Source organism: Ammospiza nelsoni, chromosome 8 (assembly GCF_027579445.1).
Source record: "Ammospiza nelsoni isolate bAmmNel1 chromosome 8, bAmmNel1.pri, whole genome shotgun sequence".
NCBI lineage: Eukaryota > Metazoa > Chordata > Aves > Passeriformes > Passerellidae > Ammospiza > Ammospiza nelsoni.
Window position 1 is genome coordinate 31,064,517 of NC_080640.1, and position 22,603 is coordinate 31,087,119.

General features: G+C 42.0%; 1 protein-coding gene across 1 annotated transcript in view; it reads left to right on the forward strand.

Annotated features, from left to right (window-relative positions):
- Window positions 1-22,603, forward strand: part of PCDH15 (protocadherin related 15) — a 311,085-nt gene that overhangs the window by 39,153 nt on the left and 249,329 nt on the right. Inside the window, exon 3 of the mRNA XM_059476704.1 lies at window positions 1,272-1,390. Within this exon, the coding sequence (XP_059332687.1) occupies window positions 1,300-1,390 (91 nt within the window). The 5' untranslated portion in view covers window positions 1,272-1,299. The remainder of the gene's footprint in view (window positions 1-1,271; window positions 1,391-22,603) is intronic.

The window sequence follows — 22,603 nt, forward strand, 5'->3', positions numbered from 1 at the left end:
TGTGAGGGAGCCTCATAAACCTCAGGATAAAATCACTGAATTTGGGAAAAACCTCTGACATCCTGGAAATCCCACCCATGCAAGCTGTCCTGCAAGCAAACTCAAGATACATATATTTTATTTATATTATCAACCACCTAGGAACTTTAAATACTTGAGTAAATATGGGCCACTCGGTCTGATTTATTGCATTTCCCTACTTGCTCTCCTTCCCCTGTGGAAAAAAACCCACAGGTTTTCCTCAAACTCTTGGCACACAATTGTTTTGCAAGTTTATTTGATTTTTAATGAATACAGCTATTTTTTTATACAATAACTCGGTTTATATTGCTGAAAATCTCTTTTCATTCCATGCTCCTGCCATTGTATTTATCCCAAACTTTTTAATTTTGAATGAATATTTTTAATAGCTCAATTCTGGGCTGCAGAATTGTGCTAATTCTTTTTATTGGAACCATGAACCAGAGTTTCTTTAACTATCTAATGTTCTGTACTCTGGGTACACTGGAGTTCCGCCAGACTTGTCTTGGGGATTTTGGTGGGGAATTTTTTGTTTATTTGGGTGGGTTTTGTTTGTTTTGGAGGCCTGGTGGGGAGGGAAGGGAGAGGATTGTGGGGTTTTGGTTTGGGTTTTTATTTTTCTTGGGGGGTTTCTTTTTTTTGTGGGGTTTTTTGTTGTTGTCGTTGTTTGCTTGCTTTTTGGTTTCTTGTTGATTTGTTTTGTATTTTTTTTATGTTTGTTTGATTTTCTTTGTTTTTAATTTTACTCTGTTGATTGTTTTTTCTGGTGTGGTGTTAGTGGTGTTTTTTTTTAATTTTCCTGGATACAACCCAACAGCCTGTGTCCTTAAAAAAGGCCACCCTTCGGGATCATTCCCATTTTTCCCAGGCAATGCCTTTGAATCCTGGGTCCCTCTGGCTTTTTGCAGTGAACCCTCATTTTAATCAGTGCAATTTCTTTGCTACAGTTGCTCCTCCAAAGTGCCTGAAAGCAGGAAGGATACCATGAATACTTTATTGCAGGGAAATTATGGAAATCAGACCTGATTTAAGCCAGAACCTTGCATTTTCATGACTTGGAGGGCTGTGAATGCACAGTTATTGAGTTAATGAGTACACACTTTAATGCTAATTAGGGGTTCTCCTTCCTTATTTTATTTATTTTTGTGGCTGAAACAAGGCCATGCCCTTAGTATCCCCTGTGAAAAAGTTTGTAGTGGCTCAGCTTTGTGCAGGTTGAGTAATAAATGTGTCAAATCCCTCTCTTGCAGCTCTGCCTTGAGTGAAGTTTGACAGAAAATGGTCCAGCAGCTTTGTCTCTGGAAATGGTTCACAGTGGGGACGGCACTCGCTGCTGTCCTGGCATGGGCTCTGGCCCAGAATGATGAAGGTAAGGGCTTGGCTGAGGGGTGGAGCTCTGGGAGGGCTGGGATGCCTCTGGAATTTCATTGGAATGGGTTTTTTCCCCCAAAAAAAATTAATATTTGATGAAGTAGTTTGGCAGGAAAAGAGGTTCCAAGGAAGAAAGGTCTGGGTGTGTGTTGTGTTTCATGGCTGCAGCATCCAGTGATGATTGCATTTCCTGAAGCTGTTGATTTAGCAGGCAAGATAAAATCTTTAGTTGTGATTATTCAATGTTGGATTCGAGCATCAAAATTGGTTTTGTCGTTTTCATTGTGCAAGCTTTAACAGTACACTTTACTTTGTTCATAAATCAGCAGTTATGGTTGGAACAGCAGATTGAGAGAATGGCTAATGACCAAAAATTTGGGAAAAAAATCCACAGTGAGAAACAATTCTTCAGGAACCCTGAAACATGGCACCAGTAGCTTGTGTTCCTCCCCAGAGCATCTTGGTTGAATTTTAATTAAAAGACAGCAGAAATGTGTCCTGCCAGTGATCTCTGGTAATTAAAAATTACAGGCCTGGATAACTGATTAGGGTTTATTCTTTTGAACAATTTAACAGCATTGAAGGGCAAATTCTGTCAGAGTTGTTCCTGAATACTCCTGGGAATAATGAGTGGGATAAGTGAAAACTGAGTGTGGCTTCAGAATGTCTGTAATGAAGTTGCTCATTATCCATGGCACTCCGTGTGGGTAGAGCTGTAATTGTACAAATTTATGACTTTGGCATCTGGATTTTGGTTTAAAAACCTCTATTTTGTCAGTTTGGAAGTAAAGTAATTTTGCTTTCATGGGAAGTCTTCAGTCCTGCTTGAATTATGCTTTGTTTTTTGCTATCCAGTTGAAAGTCTCTGTTTCTTGTTCTACTAATTGCTCTCCAAATGTCCTTTTATTCCCTTCCATCCCCCAGCCCAACCCTCCCCATAATGTACAAGAAAGCTAATTTAATTTTCTCCATTTTTACACCCTGTCACAATCACTGTCACTCCTGACACTGAAGTGGACAAGCTGCTCACATTTCACATATTTGCTCTGTGCTGGGCTACAATTAACTGGGTTTTACTCATTTATTGCAGTGGAGGAGTGGGGCCATCAGGCTGGTAGAGGTTGACCTTGGTGGTGGTTTGAGGAGGAAAATGCTGGTTTGGGTGGAGGAGAGGAGGCAGGGTGGCCTCTGGCATGTCCAGCAGCACAGGAGGACATGGGAGAGCAGTGGGAATAATGGTGGGAAGCAAAGCAGGATCATGGGGCTGTGGAGAACCTTCACGGCAGGCCGAGAAAAAAAGAAAAAAGCAACACTTTTCAGTGGGATTTTTATTTGTGCTCATGCTGGCAGCATCACATATCTCCAAAAAGGCATCTTTGAGGAGGATAAAATGAGGATTTTTGGTCTTTAGCGATGGTGAAGTGTTCAAAACACAGATGTCCCAGACAGGACAGGAACAATTTGATCTCCTGGAGGGGAAAAAGGGATCCCTCAGGTTTCCATTTCCTTTACACTCATATGGCAATTTCTCACCTCTGTGTCCTTATCCCAAGATTGTTGAGAATCTTTTTTCTTCCAGGTGATTTAGAGGAAGGGAAGGGCCACCACTCTTTGATGGCAGTGTCCTGTGACTCAGTAAATACAGCAATTCCCTTACTTCAAAGGGGTCTGAACATAATTTTGGGGTGGATTTTTTTTAGCCTGGCTTGTGCCAATATATTTATCACAGAACCCATGCTTGATTTTATCCTTGGTAATGGTCTCTTACATGGCCTGAACAGGACAGCTTTGTTATAATGAGTATAAATTTGCTGGCTGTAGCCAAAATTCCTGCTGCTTTTTTCAGGGTGACAGTTCAGAAATGCTGTTTCTTGAGGAATATGCAGCACCCTGATACAAACTGAACTGATTTCTTCCCCCATACTGTGTTCAGGAAAGGGTAAATGGAGCTAAAAGCACTTTGGATAAATTTCACAGGGGTGTAATAGAGGAAAAATGAGCTGGAAATGGATTTAAGCCAAGGTGGGGGACTGGTGACTCAGCAAATGGCCCCCAGCTAATGAGGCAATGCTTACAGGCATAATTACTTGGAAATATGTTTCTTACAGCTAAATAGAAAACTCTGTTTAGGGCTGGGCCTGGAGGAGTTCTGATGTGCAGAAACAGAATTTGTAACCTGAAATATAACCTATAGAAAAGATGTGTTCTTCTGGCAATTGCCATTTCCTACCAGTGTAGTTCTCTTAACAGCAGAAGAATAAATATAAATAAATAAATAAATCAGCTCTGGCAGGAATTATGGGCCATTTCTTTGCAGCCAGCGTGCCAATCCTCCATTTTCCTAGTGGGAGCTGTGGATGTTGACTCAGTTTCTTGCCCCTCTTGCTGCATTTTGCTTCATTAGCTCATAATTTCTCTGTTTCACGTTTTACTTGACCTCCCGTGTCACCAAATCCTCCCCAGCCACAGCAATTAATGATGTGCCCAAGTCACTTCATCCAGGAGTGCCTTGGTCAGGCTGCTTTTTTCCTAAATTTCAGTAGGAAATTTCCCCAGGATCCCATCTGCTCCTGGTGAAATTCAAGTTCTCCCCATCTACTGTAGTCCCTTTGTATTCAAACCCACCCCTCTAATTGTTAAAAACCCCAAGACTTTTGTTACAGAGCCATGCCATCGGTCCTAATTTACTGTTGATGAGCCCATTCAGTGTTTAATGTCAATTATTTCATGCTGTAATCCTTTTGTTCAATCCTGTGGTGCACCAGAAGTTAGGCTTGAGTGTGGATGGGGAATATTGTGAGTATTTTTGGTTTGGTTTTCTGAAAGGAAGAGATCTGGTTTTACAGTTCCTGCTGTTGTCTCTCTTCCAAACAGCAGAAATACTGCAAACATTGGATTTTTTTCCATAATATTTTAACTTAAGTAAAAGTAGAAATGTCACTTGTAGCTGTGCAATATGTGAAATTAGGTCAGCTGAAGTCTCTTTTATTTTTCCAGTGCTGCATTATTGAATTCAGAGGCAAACTCTGAGGCTAAAGGAATCAGGGTGGAGGAAGGTGGAAACACAGGATCAAATTTCTTCCTTTTTTTTCCTTCTCTAATCCAATCTCTATGGCTCAAAGAAAAAAAATTTAGCAGGAATTTTTGGCCACCAAAGAAGGCTCCTGAATTCAAAACCTTCTGCCCTTTTATGCCAGGTGAAACCAATCCAGCAGCAATTATTTGCCAATTCACATATTTAATTATGTTGAGTCCATATAATTCATGAAAATACAAATGTGAGCTGGGGTGGGGCACCAATAATTTATTCTTTACTCTTAGAAGATTAAGAGAAAATCATTCAGATCCCTTTTAAAAACCAAAAGCAAATGTGGAGATCCACCCACAAAATTTGCAATGGATCTGTTCTTGGGGTTTTCAGAAGAAGTGTAATGGGGCTGTGACTTGTGGGGATCTGCTTTATACCATGCAATCTTTGAAGGGCTTTTGGAAGATTTTTGTGGGGCTGCTTTTAACCTAAAGTGATTTTGCACTTTTTTTTATACGTGAATGAAAAGAACACTTGAAGGTCCTTATATTTGTCCTGAAGATTTATAGCTTTAAAAGAAGAATAGTAACAAAAATCCTGAATTCATCTGCTCAGAGATGAGCCCATCCTGATCCTTTTGTTACCTTGTAAATTTGGGTTGTGTTTGAGGGGATTGGTGTCACCTGTCCCTCACATTCCCCTGACCCAGGGACCTGTCACACCCCAAAAATGTCAATACTCAAGTCCTGCCTCTGTTTGGTGTGGAGCCAATGGAACCACAGGATCATTTTGGTTGGACAAGACCTTGAAGAGCAGCAAATCCAATAATGCTGGGGATGAGGATTTCTAGAAGAGCCTCCATTCCAGAAATCTCCTGGAGCTGTTCATGAAATCATCCCTTCTGACTCACTTGAGGAATAATACTTGTTTATCCCAGAGGAGATGCAAACAGGATGTTGGATGTATTTCTCTGGGCATGTATGGCTAAGAAGGAATGCTCTCTTGATTATTTAATGTTGGTTTTTTCAGCTCTATTTGGACTTATCACTGTAGTTCTTCCAATCTTTTGGTTTCAGACTCATTTCCTTCCTTTTCCTTCCTTTCTGCTTGACTGTGGAACAAGAGATGAGCCATGGACACCTGCACTGTGGGGTATGGATCTCACTGCTGGCTCAGTGGTTTTGTTTCATTCTGAAACAAAATTTCACAAAATAAAACTGAGGCTAATCAGAAGATTTGCTCATCCAAATATGGATTTCCTTTCCTAAGTGTTCTGCAGATGGATATTTTCTTATCAGCAAGTAACAAAGAAACCCAATTTAAATGGTTTTTGCCACTTCCCTGAGTGGGGGTGACTTTTTAAGTAAGTTTTTTTTCTGTGAAAAACACAACTGTTCACTTTTGCCACCAGGACTGTTCACCCCAAACCCCTTCACCTGGTTTTGAAGGCCCCCTCTATTAGTTAATGTCTTTATTCAGTCTAAAAATCTTCTGCTACAAAAATTGAATCACTCAGGGGCCTTACAAATCACCTGAAGAGGCTATTTTAGATAGAAAATAGTTTCACATCTTGATCTATTATAGTTAGGCAGGAAATTAACTGGGGAAAATGCATATTTGAGTACCTGGAGCTCATGGATCATTCCCTGAGCCCTGCACTGTACAGATGCAGGGAGAGGAGAGAAATGCCACCAGGTCCTTGCCTGAGGGAACGTGTCTGTTCTTGGGAACAGGAGTCATTTGTGTGTTTTATGGGCACTTGGTGCTTTTGGTTGGGAGCTGTGCCCTTTTTCCTACAGGGAAAAGAGCTCTTCTTGATGTTGGGGAGTTGTAGTGGAGCCATTAAGTTCCTCTGAAGGGTTTAGTTCTTCAAAGTGTCTTTGAGTGCCACCAGCAGCGTTTTGAGGCGACAGAAGATGAATTTCCCTGCGGTGAGAAGTGAGTTATTCATAAAATAGGGGCACTGAAACGAGGTTCATTTCAGTTAATGCACGGATTTTAGCCTTGGTATAAAAGGGACTGAGTATCCTGAGATCTCCCTGTGGTTGTGCTGGGAGGGATGAGGCAGGAGACTGCTTCTGGAGAAGGAGGAAATTCCAAATCCCAACAGCCTTGGAACCACCAGACTGTGGGATCTGGCTGGGAATGAGCCTCTTTCAGGCACTGGACTCCCAAGGTTTTTTTTCTGCTACCAAGTTGAGCATCTGGGTGCCCAGGAAAGGCTGAGGAGCTGGGAGGTGCCACCAGGTGCCCACTGAGCTCCTTCCACCTCAACCACCTTGAGATGCTGTGTTTCTCCTGCCCATGTGTTGGATTGTTTGGATTTCCGGCTATCAAACATCAATGCTCTTTGATTCCTTTAAGATTTAACTGTCCTGAACCATCCCTTGGTGAGGGAAGGCTGTGAGAACTGAGCTGGTTCTTTTCTTTTCTTGGGGCTGGTTCTTTTCTTGGGGCTGATTTCTTTTCCTCCTAGGGCTGGGTTCCTCAAGGTGCTGCTCCCACCTGAGAAGGGAACTCCTGGTGCAGGAAAAGCAGAAACCCCCCTAAAAGTGCTCTGGAACACTTTGTGTCCCCTCCAAAAGAGTTGCTCGCACTTTGGGACTTATAGCTCAAACTCCAGTGATGTTTTAGGGCTGAACTCCTAAAAATCATCAACCACTGTGTTTGTGCTCTCATATGTTGGTTTGTAGCCATGTGTGTGAGCAGAGCCACTGCAGCTCCTCAGTCATGAACTTTCTGGTTTATCCTTCACTCATGAAGACATTTTGTGTCTGTTCCTGAAGACTTGGAAGGCCAGGACCTTTCCTTTCTGGTTTTTCTCTTCAGCAGAAACACATTTACAGCTTAGTCAGGCCACTGGATTTTAGTACTAAGGCAGCTCATATAAATGGAATCTGTTTCTTTACTAGGAAGCCTGAAATGTACATATTTTAACTTTGGAAGGAAATCAGGCTTTGAAACTCTATTTGAAGGGCATAATTTAATTAGTTTGACTTTCAAAGAAAGTGTGACACTACAACTAGCAGGATTTAAAATCTGCCTCAGTGTCATGTCTTTCATTTCATACTCCACCAGTAATTTATGTTGCCTGTTCAATTTTAGATTTTATTGGCAAAATGTTATTTGTAGCAACAGTCTGGAAGCACAGAATTCCTGTCTCTTGGTGGCATGGAAGGTCAGGAATCCTTTCTTTACCTGCTGCCCCTTACATATTTCTTCCCAAACCTCCTTCTCATTTCTCCTTGTCTCTACCACTAAGAATTATTTTCTGCATCCTCATGTGACTGTTTCATGTGGATAGAAAACTGTGCTAGAAATTACAGAAACCCTCTTACTGTGGTTTAATCTTGTTGGGTTTTTTTTCTCTTTTTTTTTTTTTTTTTTTAAATGAGAAATAGCTGTTTAAAACAAGGCGCAGGAACTTCAGCTTGATCAAAACTTGTTTTTGTGGGATTTGATTTTTCACGTAACAAGAACAGAATCAGGGCTGTATCCCTCAGGGAAAGGGTTTGTGTGTTCTGAATCACCTCCGGTGCCCAAAATCTTCCTTGTGGATGGTGATTATGGACTCTTCCTTCAGAAGGCTTTTTCTGACTGAAGCTCATGGAAACTCTGGGATTTTTCATGGAATGCCCATGGTGAGGAAATATCTGGGAATTTGAGCCCAAAACCCTAAAATACCCTCAAAAACCCCAAACCAAACTCTCTCCCACACATTTTCCACAGACATTGCTGTAATTTTTGAATGCCCAGGTGTGATCACTCCCATCCAAACACTTTCATGTCTTCTGGAGAATCTCTGTTGAAAGACAATAATTCTCTTTTTTTTTTTTTTTTTTTTTTTTTTTTTTTTTTTTTTTTTTACATGCTGAAAAGACAACTTTTGGATTAGTTTGGGAAAAAATAGTAAGAACAAAAAAAAAACTTCTGTGCTTTGCAGCATTTATTAGACAGTGTATTGAGGCATGGCGAGTTTTAAATTGGCAGGGAGATGAACAGCTGAATATGTAGGCAGAAAACAAATGTTTAAATAATGCCAAATTATCCTGCTGCACATTGTTTAACAGGACTGCAGTGGGAAGGGCCAAGGAGGTGGGGAAGGAAGCAAGAAGAGAAAATGTGGTTTTCAGTTGGATTAGAGAGAAATGAGATTTGTCTGCAATTGAAGGTTTAGTTCTAGTCCGAATTATCCTGGAAAGCTGATTTGCACAGGAAGAGGGTTGTGGTATGAGTTTGTGTTTGCCTTCAATATTGTTTCAGTTCCTTTTTGTGAATTTAATGGTGCTCCATGATCACTTCTCATTTCAGAAACATTTTAATGGGGTTTAACTTCAAGGAATTGCAACCTCTTGGGCATCTTGACAAGTTCAGAGCAGGAGACCATAAAATCCCAGAATTATTTAGGCTGGAAAGGACCTCTAAACCTGGGCCTGATCCCCACCTTGTGCCCAGCCCAGAGCACTGAGTGCCACCTCCAGCCCTTCCTGGGACACCTGCACGGATGGGGACTCCAAACCTCCCTGGGCAGACCTTGCCATGTCAGACATTTTTTGGTTTTGTACCAGAATATCTTCATTTTGGTTTTGTACCAGAATATCTCTGATTTATAATCTGATTTTGCCAGCAATATTGATACAACATGAAATATTTGATAGATTTGTCCCTTTTGATTGACCTGTTGGGCAAGTCTGCTATGGGGATAATTGCACACCTTATTTCTAAGCAGAATTGTTTGAATTGGGAATTATTTGGTCCTAGAGGGGAACACACAGTGTTAAATATCTTGGGCCTCCCTCATTTAAACATTTAATTTGATCTCCCAGCTGGTCTTAACTTAAACCAAGGTTTCTGGTGTTGCCTGGTGTCACTTTTCTCTGTGACCAGTTGGCCAGTGCAGCCTAATTGTGTTTCTTGAGAAGTGGCCAGGCTTTTGATTCAATTCTAAATAACACAGCACAAAAATTGATTACTGCAAAATCATAAGAAATTTTGAAAAAACTTACAGGAAAAAAATAAAATCAAAGAAAACACAGTAGAGTAGTATTTTTTATTCCACATAATGGTGCTGGATGAAAGTTTCTGGTGTTGAAATTCTGTTTTCCCATCTTCTAACACAAAAACCAATGGATTTTACTATTGTTTTATTTTACAACTGTTAAGAGATTTTACTCTTGGCAAAAATTTCTTGACTCCTCAGACTTTTTGTTTGATAAAATGGTTGGGATCTAGCCACCTGAACTGTTATAAAGCTCAATGTGCTGCTTTTTTGTTTCGAAGGTGAAGTTTCACATCCACAAGCCAAAAACTGCAGCTTTGCTCCTTCTTCAGTGGGTTCTTTTAAGCCTTCCAAGTTTTCCTTTATTTTTTTTATTGCAAGTCTAATTGCACAAATCTGGGCAGTGTTCTTTGTGACTTTCTGACAGTTTGAAGGCTTTTGTGCTAAATATAAAAGGAAAGCATTTTGTGGAGAGGGCTTTTCATGAGGATGCAGAGTGACAAGACAAGGGGGAATGGCTTTAAGCTGGATGAGGGCAGGGAGGGATGGGATATTGGGAATTAATTGTTCCCTGGAAGGGTGGGCAGGCCCTGGATCCCTGGCAGTGCCCAAGGCCAGGCTGGACAGGGCTTGGAGCAGCCTGGGACACTGGAAGGTGTCCCTGCCCATGGCAGGGGATGGAACTAAAAATACCTCTTAAAAAGTCCCTTTTCACTCAAATTATTCTATGATTCTGAGTAGTTACTCTGCTATTACAGAAACACAAAGGAAACAGGTTCTTCAGTGCTTTGGGGTGTTTTTAAAATTTATTTTGGATTTTTTTATTGTTGTTGTTGTATTTATAGAAAATATACAGAGAACTCCACGTTAGTGCTCCTAATCCATCTATCAAACAAAAGCCTCTTCTCGCTCTGCAGTGCTGTGCTCCACAGGATTCACTGCTGCCCCATTTAATTGGGATAGATTTCCTACCAGGACAAAGGTACTTTGTGAGTTTATTCTAAGAATCAGATCTTATACAATATGGTGTTTCAGTGAAGGGGGAACTATAAACAAAATCTCTATCAACAAAGCCAGCAAAATAACATCTCTGAGTGATTGATGGCTGCTGTGGAAATAAATTCAAGGCTGTGAAAACTTCCTACAGTTGCATATGTTAGAGGAGATAAGATATATGGGACGTTCAAATACAAATGATGTGCAAGTGCATTTTTTTGTATTATTTACAGAAGGAAAGGGGGAAAATAAAACTAGTAAAGGGTGAAACTGTAACTTAGAGGATGGGCTACAGCCAGTCTGGCCTTGGACATTTCCAGGGATCCAGGGGCAGCCACAGCTGGTCTGGGCACCCTGTGCCAGGGAACAATTCCTAATTCCCAATGTCCCATCTGGAATATTCAGGGAATCTTCCCCCTCTGTTTTCAGTTAATGATCTCAGGTACAGGAGCAATTAAGAAGTTGTAATCAAATGGAGCTAATCACGATGACAGAGCCTCGTCTGGTCCAGTCAACTGCTGCTCATATCTCCAATTTGATCTGTTTAGATAAGAAAATCAGGGGTAGAGTGGCACAGCAGTGCTTCTTTTACAGCTCCAAGGGCTGAGCACTTTGGTTTCCAAGGCTTGGTGTTTTTATTCTGCTCAGGAGATGATGATTAACAGGTGAGGAGAGGCTCTGCTAGTGCAAGAAGCCTGATGGTACCAGAGTATTCTAAATATCATTGAACTGCTCAGTATCCAAACTCACTCCACATAATCACTGACCCCACTCTTGTCTGATAATTGAAATAGTTACAAACAAACTGCCAGGGAAAGGCAAACTGTGAATGGCTTCAGATAAACATCTGATTTCTTCTTTATCCAGAACTAAACCCATCATGAACCAGAATCTTGCCCCCAACCAAACACTTAATTTTAAACTTAAAGAACATGAACAATCTCACAAAGAAAATAATAAAGAGCTCCCAGAGCTGTGCTCAGTTGTTTTCTCACCAACCCTGTGGATAGAACCTTTGTATAATTAAATACTGGAGGTCTGCAAAGAAAATACCTTATCTGCTTGTTCTTCCCTTGTAATCAATGGCTTGGGATTTATTGTGCAGCTGGCTAATACAAAATTAATCAAGCTCTCCATTTCAGCCAGCCTGGAGCTGGAGCAGAGGCTGAGCAGCTCCATGTCAGGTGTGCTACCTCTTTATCAGTGGCTGTAGGTGAGATAAAATCAATAAACAGGGCTTCAAAAACTGAAGGGAATTAGGAGGGGAAGAATTTGGGCATTACTGAATGCTAAGAAGACTTTAAATCCTACAGAAATACCCATGCAATTGCTGTCTCATCTGCAGGATTATTTCCTGTGCTATCTCTGAGGGGAAAACCTTACAGGAAGGATTTGAAAGCTGCCCTGAATCCTTTTATTTCCAGCTATTAGAAATTAAACTGAGTCCAGCTTTAGGCATCACTTTGTCCTCCAGCTGGTGGCCTCTGTGTAGCCTGTGGGCCCAAATTACTCATGTGGGGGTTTTTTTTGGGTTTTTTTGGTTTTTTGCTGCTCATCCTTGCTGATGGAAAACTTTCCTGGATGTGCACCTGGATTGGGCTGATTTAGCAAGGATAACTCCGAATTCTGTCCTTTCCAGGCAGGTGATGTTTGAGGAAGGGTTTCATGTGTCCTTAGGTCTATGGAAACATCACTGATGGGCAGAGGCTGAGATTCCTTTAGCATTTCCCATTTTCCATAGGAACCAAAACACTGAGCAGAGTTGTATCTTTACAAGGAGAGATGATCAGTTTTAATTTCCGCCAGCAAATATCCTCCTTATTTATTATCATTATTATTTTTTTTAATTGATTGTCTTTGCAACAAGGAGCTGAGTTGCATTTTATGCTAATTTATATGTGTAAATTAAAATAAAATTAATGTACATAGGTAAACAAACACAAAATGGAAGTTCAGCTTCTTTCCAGCACCAGTAGCAGAATTTATGATTTTTTTTTTCTACCATTTCATGGAGTCATTGAGGTTGAAAAAGCCCTCCAAGAAAAGGGAATCCAACCTGTGCCCAAGCCCAGAGCACTGAGTGCCACCTCCAGCCCTTCCTTGGACACCTCTGCTGCTGCCTTTTAGGGAATGATATTTTTTCTATGCCTTCAACTCTCCTGAGAGTGGAGCCAGACAGAGAGACTTTGATGGTAATCAGGTTGTCCTGTAAGGTGTTTATTTTTTGAAAGTGTTTTCTAAGGAGGTAAAAATGGAGAAGTAAATATTTCCAGGCTCTGGAGTCAATATTGCAAGGGATATGAAATGTCTTTTCCAATGTTGCAGAAACCCAGCAGCTCTCTCCTTGCAATTTATCAGTTGGTTGACGTTAAAGGTTTCAGACAGCAGGTGAACCATGCTTACATTTTATTTTCACCATGTTATTAAAGAAAAAATAAGCCACAAAAAATCATCCTGACTCAAGTTTCTGGAAGGAATCTTTTGGTGTTTAGTGGGTGGAAGGTGTCCCTGCCCTGGGTGGGCTTTAAGGTCCCTTCCAACCCAAACCATTCTTGGATTCCACAATTCCTCTCTGATTCTAACACCATTTTTTGGGAATCCTCTCCAGGTGGATGCTTGGCAGCACTGTGAGCTGACAGGTGCCAAGTCCAACAGTCCTTTGTCCCATCCCATAATTCCTCCCTCACAGAGTTGCTTTACAGAGGAAATATCTGTAAACCTTCCATTCATTAAAACAAATCCTAAATTGGTTCAAAGGCAAGCAAAGGCTCTCACCATTTTGCAGTTTTCAGACAGTTTTGGATTAATAGGACCCAAACTTTCGAAAGATGATGATAAGGAGATTGTGTCAGGAGTAAGAGAAGATGCCAGAGATCTGTCCTTCCATCTCAGGATATGGTTTGCTTATTAAACAGGCACTTAAACCTTTTTTTTTCTTAAGTTCCCCCTTCATGCTTTTCATCAAAAGGTTTTTCTAACATTAAATTTGAAGAAAGCACTTTGCATTCCCCCTTTCTCGTCCTGCTGTTTTCTGGGTTGGGTTGTTTTTTTGTTGGTTTTTTTTGTTTGTTTTTGTGGCTTTTTTTGTTTGGTTGGTTTGGTTTTTGTTTTTTTTTTTTTTTTTTTTGGTTGGTTGGTTTTTTTGTTTTTTTGTTTTTTTTTTTTTTTTTTGCAAATTTGGAGATATTTTGTGAATTTACCTCAAAACATGAATGATAAACTGTGCGACAGGAAGCCAAAGCACACCTCCTGTAACACATTGTGGACTGGGAACGATTTGAATTATAAAAACCAAGATAACCTTGGTTTTTACTCAACAAATTAGGTCTCCAAAGTGTGCAGCTCACCAGGAGAGCCACAAATAACTCTCTGTAGCTCTCCAGCCCTGCAGTCCTCATTGCTTTCCTAATTAACTCAGGCTGTTTGAACAGAGGCTGGCTCTAGGATGGTCAGAAATCAGCTCAGGCTTCAATTATTGAACCCATTGGACCATAATTCATTAAGAGACACTTCCAAGGGTGGCACTTCTTGGGAAGTCTCCTTATTCCATGTTATTCCTGCATGGGGGACATGCCAATGGCTGGGACTCGGGGGCTGCACAATGTCTTAGGTGCCTTCAGTATCAAGGTCCAGCACTTTCCATGTCCTTGGCTGGGCAATTTTTCCATCCCTGACTCTTTGTCAGAATTCTCTGTGCAAAATGAGGTAACTTTATGAATCCTCCATTGTAAGTAGAAAGTTCATTCTCTGCCATTTCCTGGGTTCTGTCACTGTCTGCCTGGAAATGAGCTTAAAACCAACATTTTTGGCCCTGTTGGGCCTTGTTTTGGTTGCTAATTTTGGATACTTAAAATATATAAGCCTTTCCAAAGCACAGCACCTTGTCAGCTCATGGCAGTGTTCAGTGGGAATTAAAGCACAGTTTAGTTAAGCCACAGTACCAAGGTCCAGCACTTTCCATGTCCTTGGCTGGGCAATTTTTCCATCCCTGACTTTGTGTCAGAATTCTCTGTGCAAAATGAGATAATTTTATCATGCCTCCAGTGTAAGTAGAAATTCATTCCCTGCCATTTCCCAGGTTTTACCACTGCATGTCTGCCTGGAAATGGGCTTAAAACCAACATTTTTGGCCCTGTTGGTGCATTTTTTTGGTTGCTAAGTTTGGATACTTAAAATCTATAGTCTTTCCAAAGATTATAGATTCCAAAATCTAAAATCTTTCCAAAGCACTGCATCCTGTCTTAGCTTCAGTGGGAATTAAATCGTGGTTTAGTTAAGCCAACAGTACCAAGGTCCAGCCTTGAAACATTCAGGTGAGTCCTCAGTGGTGCAGATGGTTGTGCCTGCAGGGAGAGAATGAAGAAATTCCAGAATTCCCTGCTTTCAGGTGGACAATTCAGGGCAGTCCCTCAACTATAGGATGTGTTCCTCCAGAACAGGGTTGCATTTTTGGGAAAAACGGAGAAAATGGCATTGTTTTAATTGAGATGTACTTGTGGCAACCTATTTTTTCTGGGTATTTTTAGCAATGTCTAAGGGAGAGTTTGAGGAGCTGAGGGAATTGAGTGTCTTTTAAGACAAAGGGATGTCTTGGGATGGCAAAGCCACGTCCTCACCTTCTGCCACTACTGCTCCGGGTCCTGATTAAATTACAGGGAGATGTTGATCAACACTGCCTTCATTAGAGATGTCAGGAGAGAGCTATTTCTAGGCACAATATGTAACTCTCCCCAAATAGGCCGTTAATTCTCTGGAACACAAACAATCCTAGAAGTGGCAGCTTAATTAGCACCCGTTTTCCTGGGTTACCTGCTGGAGACTGGCACCAAGGGGAAGGTTCTGGAATTATTGGAATATTTATAGGTGACTTCAGTGGAGCAAAATTGTTCTACCAGACAATTTGATTCATTTTTTAAAATAACATGTGGATGTTGCTAATTTTTTAGGTTGAGGGGAGGGGTTTAGAATTTTAAAACTCCAAATTTGGAGGTTTCATGTCTGTGTAATTCTTTCTTACTGCAGTTTATAAAGTGCTCCTTTTTAAAGGAAGCCACTGAAATCACAACCACAAAAATGCATTCAATGGTATTGATACATTCAGTGGTTCATGTGGTATTGAACTATTCTAAAATTTGACATCTGTTTTTACAGAGAATCATATTCCTGTGTACATATCAAAATTCCATGGAGGTTTTTTCCCCCTAAAATTACTTTTAAAAATTACTTCTAATGCTTCTTTCTCTTAGCTCATTGCCATCAGTTCTGTAGAATACAAACTGAGGTGTTTCTGTGCCTGTTTTAGACATATAAAAATCTGGACTGAAATAGGAGAAATTCTTCAGGGCAAGATGAGAAGCCTGGTTATTAAATATGATTTTCAACTTCAATATTTAACCTAAGATGTAAACCTGACAAATTTACCCTTTAGGAACATGGCAAGGATGAATGTTATTGGCTCACCTCATGTTTCAGTTAATAAATGCCAATTTAGTTGATTTTAAAGAAATTCCAACAATATGAAATGTTAGGAGTATCTCCAACTGCTTTTCCCAAGTTGCTTTTATTACTGCTACTACAGCAGTCAAAATTTACTTTAAAAGTTGCTTATAGTACCAAGAATGAGTTGAAGTTCCAATATTATAAATTTTTCACTCTCCTCTATGAGAGCTCTTTCTTAAATGCATTACAGGCATTTTAGACAGAGCTCTCATAGCGGAGAGTGAAAAATAGGGAAATAATAGCGAAAATGCAATCTCGACAAATATTAAAAATAAGATAAAATTTGAATGCTGGGGGCATAGGAATGGTTAAAAGTAGGTTTAATCAATTTTTGAAAGCACTTCTGAAGATATTGCAGCTTCTCTTGACTCATCCAAGTGCTTTTTAATGGTCTTAAAAATGACTTTTGGTAATGTTAATTTTAGCTGCTGCTTGGCATAGTATCATGTTTTTATGTGCTTTACAGTGTTTTCAGGCACAAGTATGATTTTTAAAGACTCCTGTCAACTCCAAAACTGCTTGTAAAATGGGGAGTTATTTCAATCTAAAAGCACAATGTCTGAAAGAGGGATGGTTCTGCATTCATCTCAAGCTGTAAAAATAAAATAGCAAAGCACAGCACTGGCAGGGCTATTTGCAGGTCCCAAACCCTTTAGAGATACTGTATCTGTAAATAAAATAAAATAAAAGAATGGAAGAAGAAAGCCATGAGATAAATTAGCTGATCAGGTTGTGTGTCCTGAAATGGAACAGGAGCTTTCCATAATGGTCTTTATTTGCTTTTTGTCCTTTATTTGCACTGGATTGTCACCCAGCCTCACTTTTTGTCCAGTTCAAACCCAACCCAACCCCAAATTCACCTCTCCCTCGTGCTTTGGAATGCCTGAGCTCCAAATTTTAGAGCAGGGCTTAGCTCTGATCAAAGCACACAAACTCTGGGTGGTTTAAGCAGGATCTCAGATGGGTCTGAATCAAGCTCAGGTTTGCTGGGGTGCCTTCCCAGACTCTGCAATTAGGGATTTCTCTCAGGAAGAGCTGCAAATAGCCCGTGAAAGCCCTTCTTATGCCCTTCTCAATGCAGAGCCATGGCAGCACAAGCCAGCTAATGTAGGAGGTTATGCCAAGCTCCTCTGAAGCTGCCCAGCTGTGGAGCTGAATGGCCACACAGGAAACGAGGCGGGGCATTCTCCCCTGCTCTGGGGTTGCTTGGTTACCCACTTCAAATGTATGGCTCTATGTGGCTCTTTATGAGCACCCTCCGTGTGTAAATGGAGTTTTAGAGACTCTTTCATGGCTGGGTTTTTCCCCCCTGAGTGTTCCTGTGGGATCTCAGCACCTCAGGATGGAGGTGCAGAGTGACCGAGACCACCCTTGGGGGGCTCGGGAGTCCTGGAATGTTGCCAGAAGTGTCTGGTGGCAGGATTTTGATCCTACACAGGAAATGACACCTGTATGAGGACTGGGAGGAATTCACTGGGTGAATGGTGAAGGGATAAGTTAATTAGAGTGTAAGACACAGGGTTTAGGATTTTGGTACAGGGGGGTCTAAAGAAGGAAGATGGAGGAATTGGGGTGTGTCCTGTCCTTCTTCTTCTTCTTCTTCTTGGCCTCCATCTTCTGTGGTGATGGTGGCACTTTGGGATTGGCTATTACTAGAAGTGCACCGGTTAATAAGGGTAGAGGGTATTGGGGAAAAATGATAAATATTGTACACGTAACTTCGGGTATAAAGATAAGTGACCGCCCCGGGGGCTTCGGCAGTGTGCCCATGGCTGGCTTGCTGTGCAGACCTCTGTCGGGCTGAAAGAAAATCTTTTAGATAAACAATTAATAAACACCGAGACCGAGAAAAGATCAGAAGTCTCTCCTCGTCCTTTGAAGCGCCGGGCTCTTCAAGGCCATCCCTGGGCCTTTCCAGAACACCTAAACAGCTCACAGAAAACTTACAAGCCTAAACAGCCGAGAAACCGAGCAAGTGGCATCCCTGAGCTATCTCCGGTTTTAAATCAGCAAAGAGAAACAGTAAAATCTACATGTTCCCTGCTGGGTGGAAGTGGAGGTGAGGACAAAGCACTGCTTCCTTCAGGAGCAGCTGGGGTGTTTCGGGGAATCAAGTGCGGCTGGGAACAGAAACACCTGTTCAGGCAGGGAGAAATGTGAGGTGCTTTAAATCAGCCGGAAGGAATTTCACTCCTGGCCTCTCCAGGTTGGAAAAGCTGCTCTTGCTTTCCCAGGCATCGCCAGCTCCCAGGAGCTTTGCTGGGAGTTTCAATCCATAAAAGACCCCAGGCTGGGGTTGTGAAAGATGGAGATGTCTTGAATTGTGCTCCTTCAGCAGCTTGTCCCATCACCAGCCACCTCAGGGGCACAGCTGCCCTCGTGGCACTCATTGTGCTGGCAGGGTTTTAGTGAATCCCTGGCCTTTAGTTCTGGGCTTGTTCCATCCTGGATCTTGTGTGTGCCTCACATAAAAACTCGTAATTTCCAGCTGGTGGTCAGGCAGAAATCAAGTGTGTTTCCTCATTAATAATTTCATTCCTTATTTAAAGTGGCCACAGTGTTATTAGTGACTCAGGCTTGAGGATGGGACTTGGTGATTCTCACTTTGTATCTCCAAGACTTCTCTAAGCGTTTGGTGGGCTTAACCATGTAGAGGAAATGGGGAGAAAAGCCTTTAAATATTTTAAAATTGGAGAATATTTGGGTTGGAAGGGACATTAAAGATCCAAAATTCCATCCCCTGCAATATCAGGGACGCCTTCCACTGTCCCAGGCTGCTCCCAGCCCCAAAGTCCAGCCTGGCTTGGGCACTGCCAGGGATCCAGGGGCAGCCCCAGCTGCTCTGGGCACCCTGTGCCAGGGCCTGCCCACCCTGCCAGGGAACAATTCCTTCCTGCTATCCTTCTAAATTTCCTTTGTGTCAGTCTGAACCCATTCCCTGTGTCCTGTCCCTCCAGTTCCTGTTGCAGGGTCCCTCTCCAGCTCCCCTGTGTCCCTTCAGGCCCTGAAAGGAGCTGTGAGGTCTCCACACACCCTTTTATTGTCCAGGCTGAGCATTCCTAGTTTTCTCAGCCCCTCTTCATCTCTGACTCTCCAAACTCTGTTTCACAAGCTCTATTCCTCCTCTCTCCACAATGGAAAAGAGTCATAGTTGAAGAAAAGAATATCCTTGAAACTAAAACAGGTGAATGTTGAGAGTTGGCTTTAATTCTCGAGCTAAATGAAAATATTTATAAACACAGAGGGAAAGAAGCAACATAACAAATCCAACCTTTTAGCTCCCCTCTAGGTCCTAGAAAAGTCCCCTCGGCTTTTTTTGAACTCTGCTCCCACTTTGTGGGAGATAATTTGGACTTGCTTGCTCGGTCAGGCTTTTTGTAGTATCAAAGTTGTCATTGCCTCCTTCCCACAGAAATTTTCTCTGTATTGGATGTTGTGCCATTCAAGGTGTTTTGTTTCACATGCATATCAAAGAAAGTGGCTTTTAGTGTCTCCTTGAAGAATTTTCCATTTTGCCATTTGTCTTATTGACAGCACACAGTCACTGAAGCGGATCAGAGCCCTGAACTCACCATAAAATCTGGTTTGCTGCAGTGTTTGGGGATGATAAAGTGGTTTATTGGAGCCGTGGATGGAATAGAAGGTTGGGAGGGAATGGCTGGATGCTGCTTCTTCCTGCACTGTGATGGGATGGTACCATGTGAATAAGCCATGACTTGGAGCAATCTTAATTTGAACGTGATGTTCTGGATGCTGCACACTCTCATGCAATCAGGTAGAATTTGGGAAGATTAACAAAAACCCCCAAATTTTAGAGTTAATACTTTGTTCTTTCCTGTCTTGGGAGCAGCCCTAGGAAATAAGGGATTGATACTGAGGAGCCTTCCACAATTCCTGACAAAATTTGGAGTCTGGTCCTCATTTCAGTTAAAAATAAAAAATAAACTTCTGCCAACAAATAAAATAATTTCCTTCAACAGTTAGTGTGTAGAACTTTATTAAATGGAAAATCTTTTCAATTGGGCTGAGTATCTGCTAGGAACTGAGTCAGGGGTTTGAAATTGCACTCCCTGTGACTGTTTAAATAAAAACAAATGGAACAATTTATCTGACTAAATAAAAGCAAACTTGAATATAAGACAAATAATGAAATAACTCAGGGTAATGATTGAGTGTTTCTGCAGCAGCTGGAAGAAGAGCTGGTGATTAGCATAAGGAAGTGGATTTTTTTCCCCAGTTTTATTTGAGGAGTGCTCAGGAGGAGGTTGCAGTTATTTCCAGAATTGTGTCTCAGGAAGGTTCAGGTTGGCTGTTTGTTTTCCCCAGGAAGGTTGAGGCTGGCTGTTTGTTTTCCAGGTGATGATTGTGCTGTTCTCCCTGAAGAGCTCCTCACTTCTTTTTTGTGTCAAGGTGAAACTTCTTTTGTCTTTGGAGGGGTAGGACTAGGTTAAGGAACTTATTTCTCACAGCTGTGCTCTGTTAATGCAAATACAAATCCATTCTCAAGTCTTGTGGGAGACTCTTTGAGCTTGAAGTCACTTAAATTTTTAAGGCCTTTGTGGGCCAAGCTTTTTTTCTTAATAAACTTTGAAGCCATGTGACACCAAGCCCAGAATAACCCTTTCCTGATGCTGCTCCCATCTCATTCAAAAGTTTTATTGAGCTGGAATTTAGAGATAGAGGAAGTACAAATGGTTCTTGGGGTTTCCAAGTGATTGTATTTGGTGGGGGGGTATAAATACAATTTTGGATGACTGTGATTCCTCTGCCTTGATGCCTGCATTGTCAATCTCAGTGTGTGTGAGGTTCAGCTGTCCCTGTGAGGAGGGTGAGTATGGGGCCTCCCACAAAAGTTTCTGAGAAGAGATTTGCAAAAGCTGCTGGAGCCTGGCAACCTCCACACACAGAGAGTGGTGTAGGAGTTCAGGTGTCTGCAGCTGCTCCTCAACCCGTTGTTCACAGGGGAAGGTGTCCCTGTCCACGGCAGGGGTTAGAACAGGAGGATCCCAAAGGTTCTTTCCAGCCCAAACCATCCTGAGAGTCCCTGCAGTGACTGGGAGCAGGAGACCAGTGTGAAAAACCCTGTGAAAGCCTTTTCTGGAGGAGCTGGTGCCTTTGGAGGTGGCAGAGGGGCTGTGAGGGTGCAGATAGCCTTTGGGATGGTGGGAATGAAGAGAAGAGCTCACGAGGAGAAAGGGAGCTGCTGGGAACTGCAAACCCCCATGGTTTGTGGGACACAGGGGTGGTTGGAGGGGACATTTGGCTGTCAGGCAAACCCCAGCTTTTGTGACCACAGAGTCACAGGATGCTCTGGGTTGGAAGGAACCTCCAAGACCATCCAGTTTTTCCACCTCCCACTGGAGACTCTCTCCTCTTGGGTGTCTGCAGACCTCTGGGTGTTGCCTGTTGGTTCCCCACACTGGGAGTTTGTTATTAGCTGGTTCGTTGACCATTAAACCATGGTTTATTTTTTATGGATTATTTTCTGTGGTTTTTGCTGTAAAACAGAGAGAAGTCCGCCAAGGAATAGAAATGCTGGATGGGAAGGGGATTTGAAGGGGTTTCAGAGGTGAAAGGAAGATGATCCAGGAGGTGTCTGCTGGGAAAATACCTGATTATTCAAGTTGCTGTGTTTGTACTCAGGCTGTTTGACCTTGCTGAGTGTCTCACCTAGGACAGTGATTGAGGGTTTCCTCTGAGCCATCTCATTAAAAATAATTAGAAATTAAAATAATGAAAATTAGCCAGCAGAAACCAAATCGAGCTGAGCCTTGACACTGTTACATGGAGAGTTTGCTAAAGAGGTTCTCACTTTGCTCCCAAGGAGAGAGGCCCTTTGTTTATCCCCTTCTCTTGATTAAAGAAGGGTAAAGCAGAAGCACTGTTATGAAAAACAGTGAAGTTAACAACAGGAACAGAAATGATTTGCTACAAGGTCTTAGGAAAGCCTTCAGAGCTTGTTGTTTTATTTAGCAAGTTCTATTTGCCTTTCCTGTAAGGAGTTTGGGGCAGGGGCATTGCTGCCTAAACGTAAAATGCATCATGAAAACTGTAGGGAGGGAAGCTCATTTATGGAATGCTTTTCCTTTTTAAAGTGTGTTTGATTTATCATGATTTGACTTCAAAAACAACTCCATTATGCCCAGGAATTTCAAGGACAACTTGTTTTTTTGTTGAGAAAATTGGAACAGAGGCATGTTCTGGTAATACATTCTGGTAATAAACTGCAGTGTAAAATTGGAAGAGGTAAAATAATGGCTAAAAGAGTTCTACCAAGGCCCATACACTGACATGGGGCACCTTTCTGCTCTTTGGTTTTAAAGTCTTGTGGAAATATTTCCTTCCTAAGTCACCTTTGGGGCTGCAGCTATTCTGCGCATTTTTGGGTTGAATAAAGCAGACTTAGTGCTGAAATAATTTCTGTTGAGGATCATTTCAACAAAATACTGGAGAAAAAATTGAGAGAAGTGGAGTGAGTCCTGAGGAGGCCTTGGAGATGCTCTGAGGGCTGGAGCCCCTCTGCTCTGGAGCCAGGCTGGGAGACCTGGGGAGGGAAAGGCTCCAGGGAGAGCTCAGAGCCCCTGCCAGGGCCTAAAGGGGCTCCAGGAGAGCTGGAGAGGGACTGGGGACAAGGGATGGAGGGACAGGACACAGGGAATGGCTGCCAGTGCCAGAGGGCAGGGATGGAT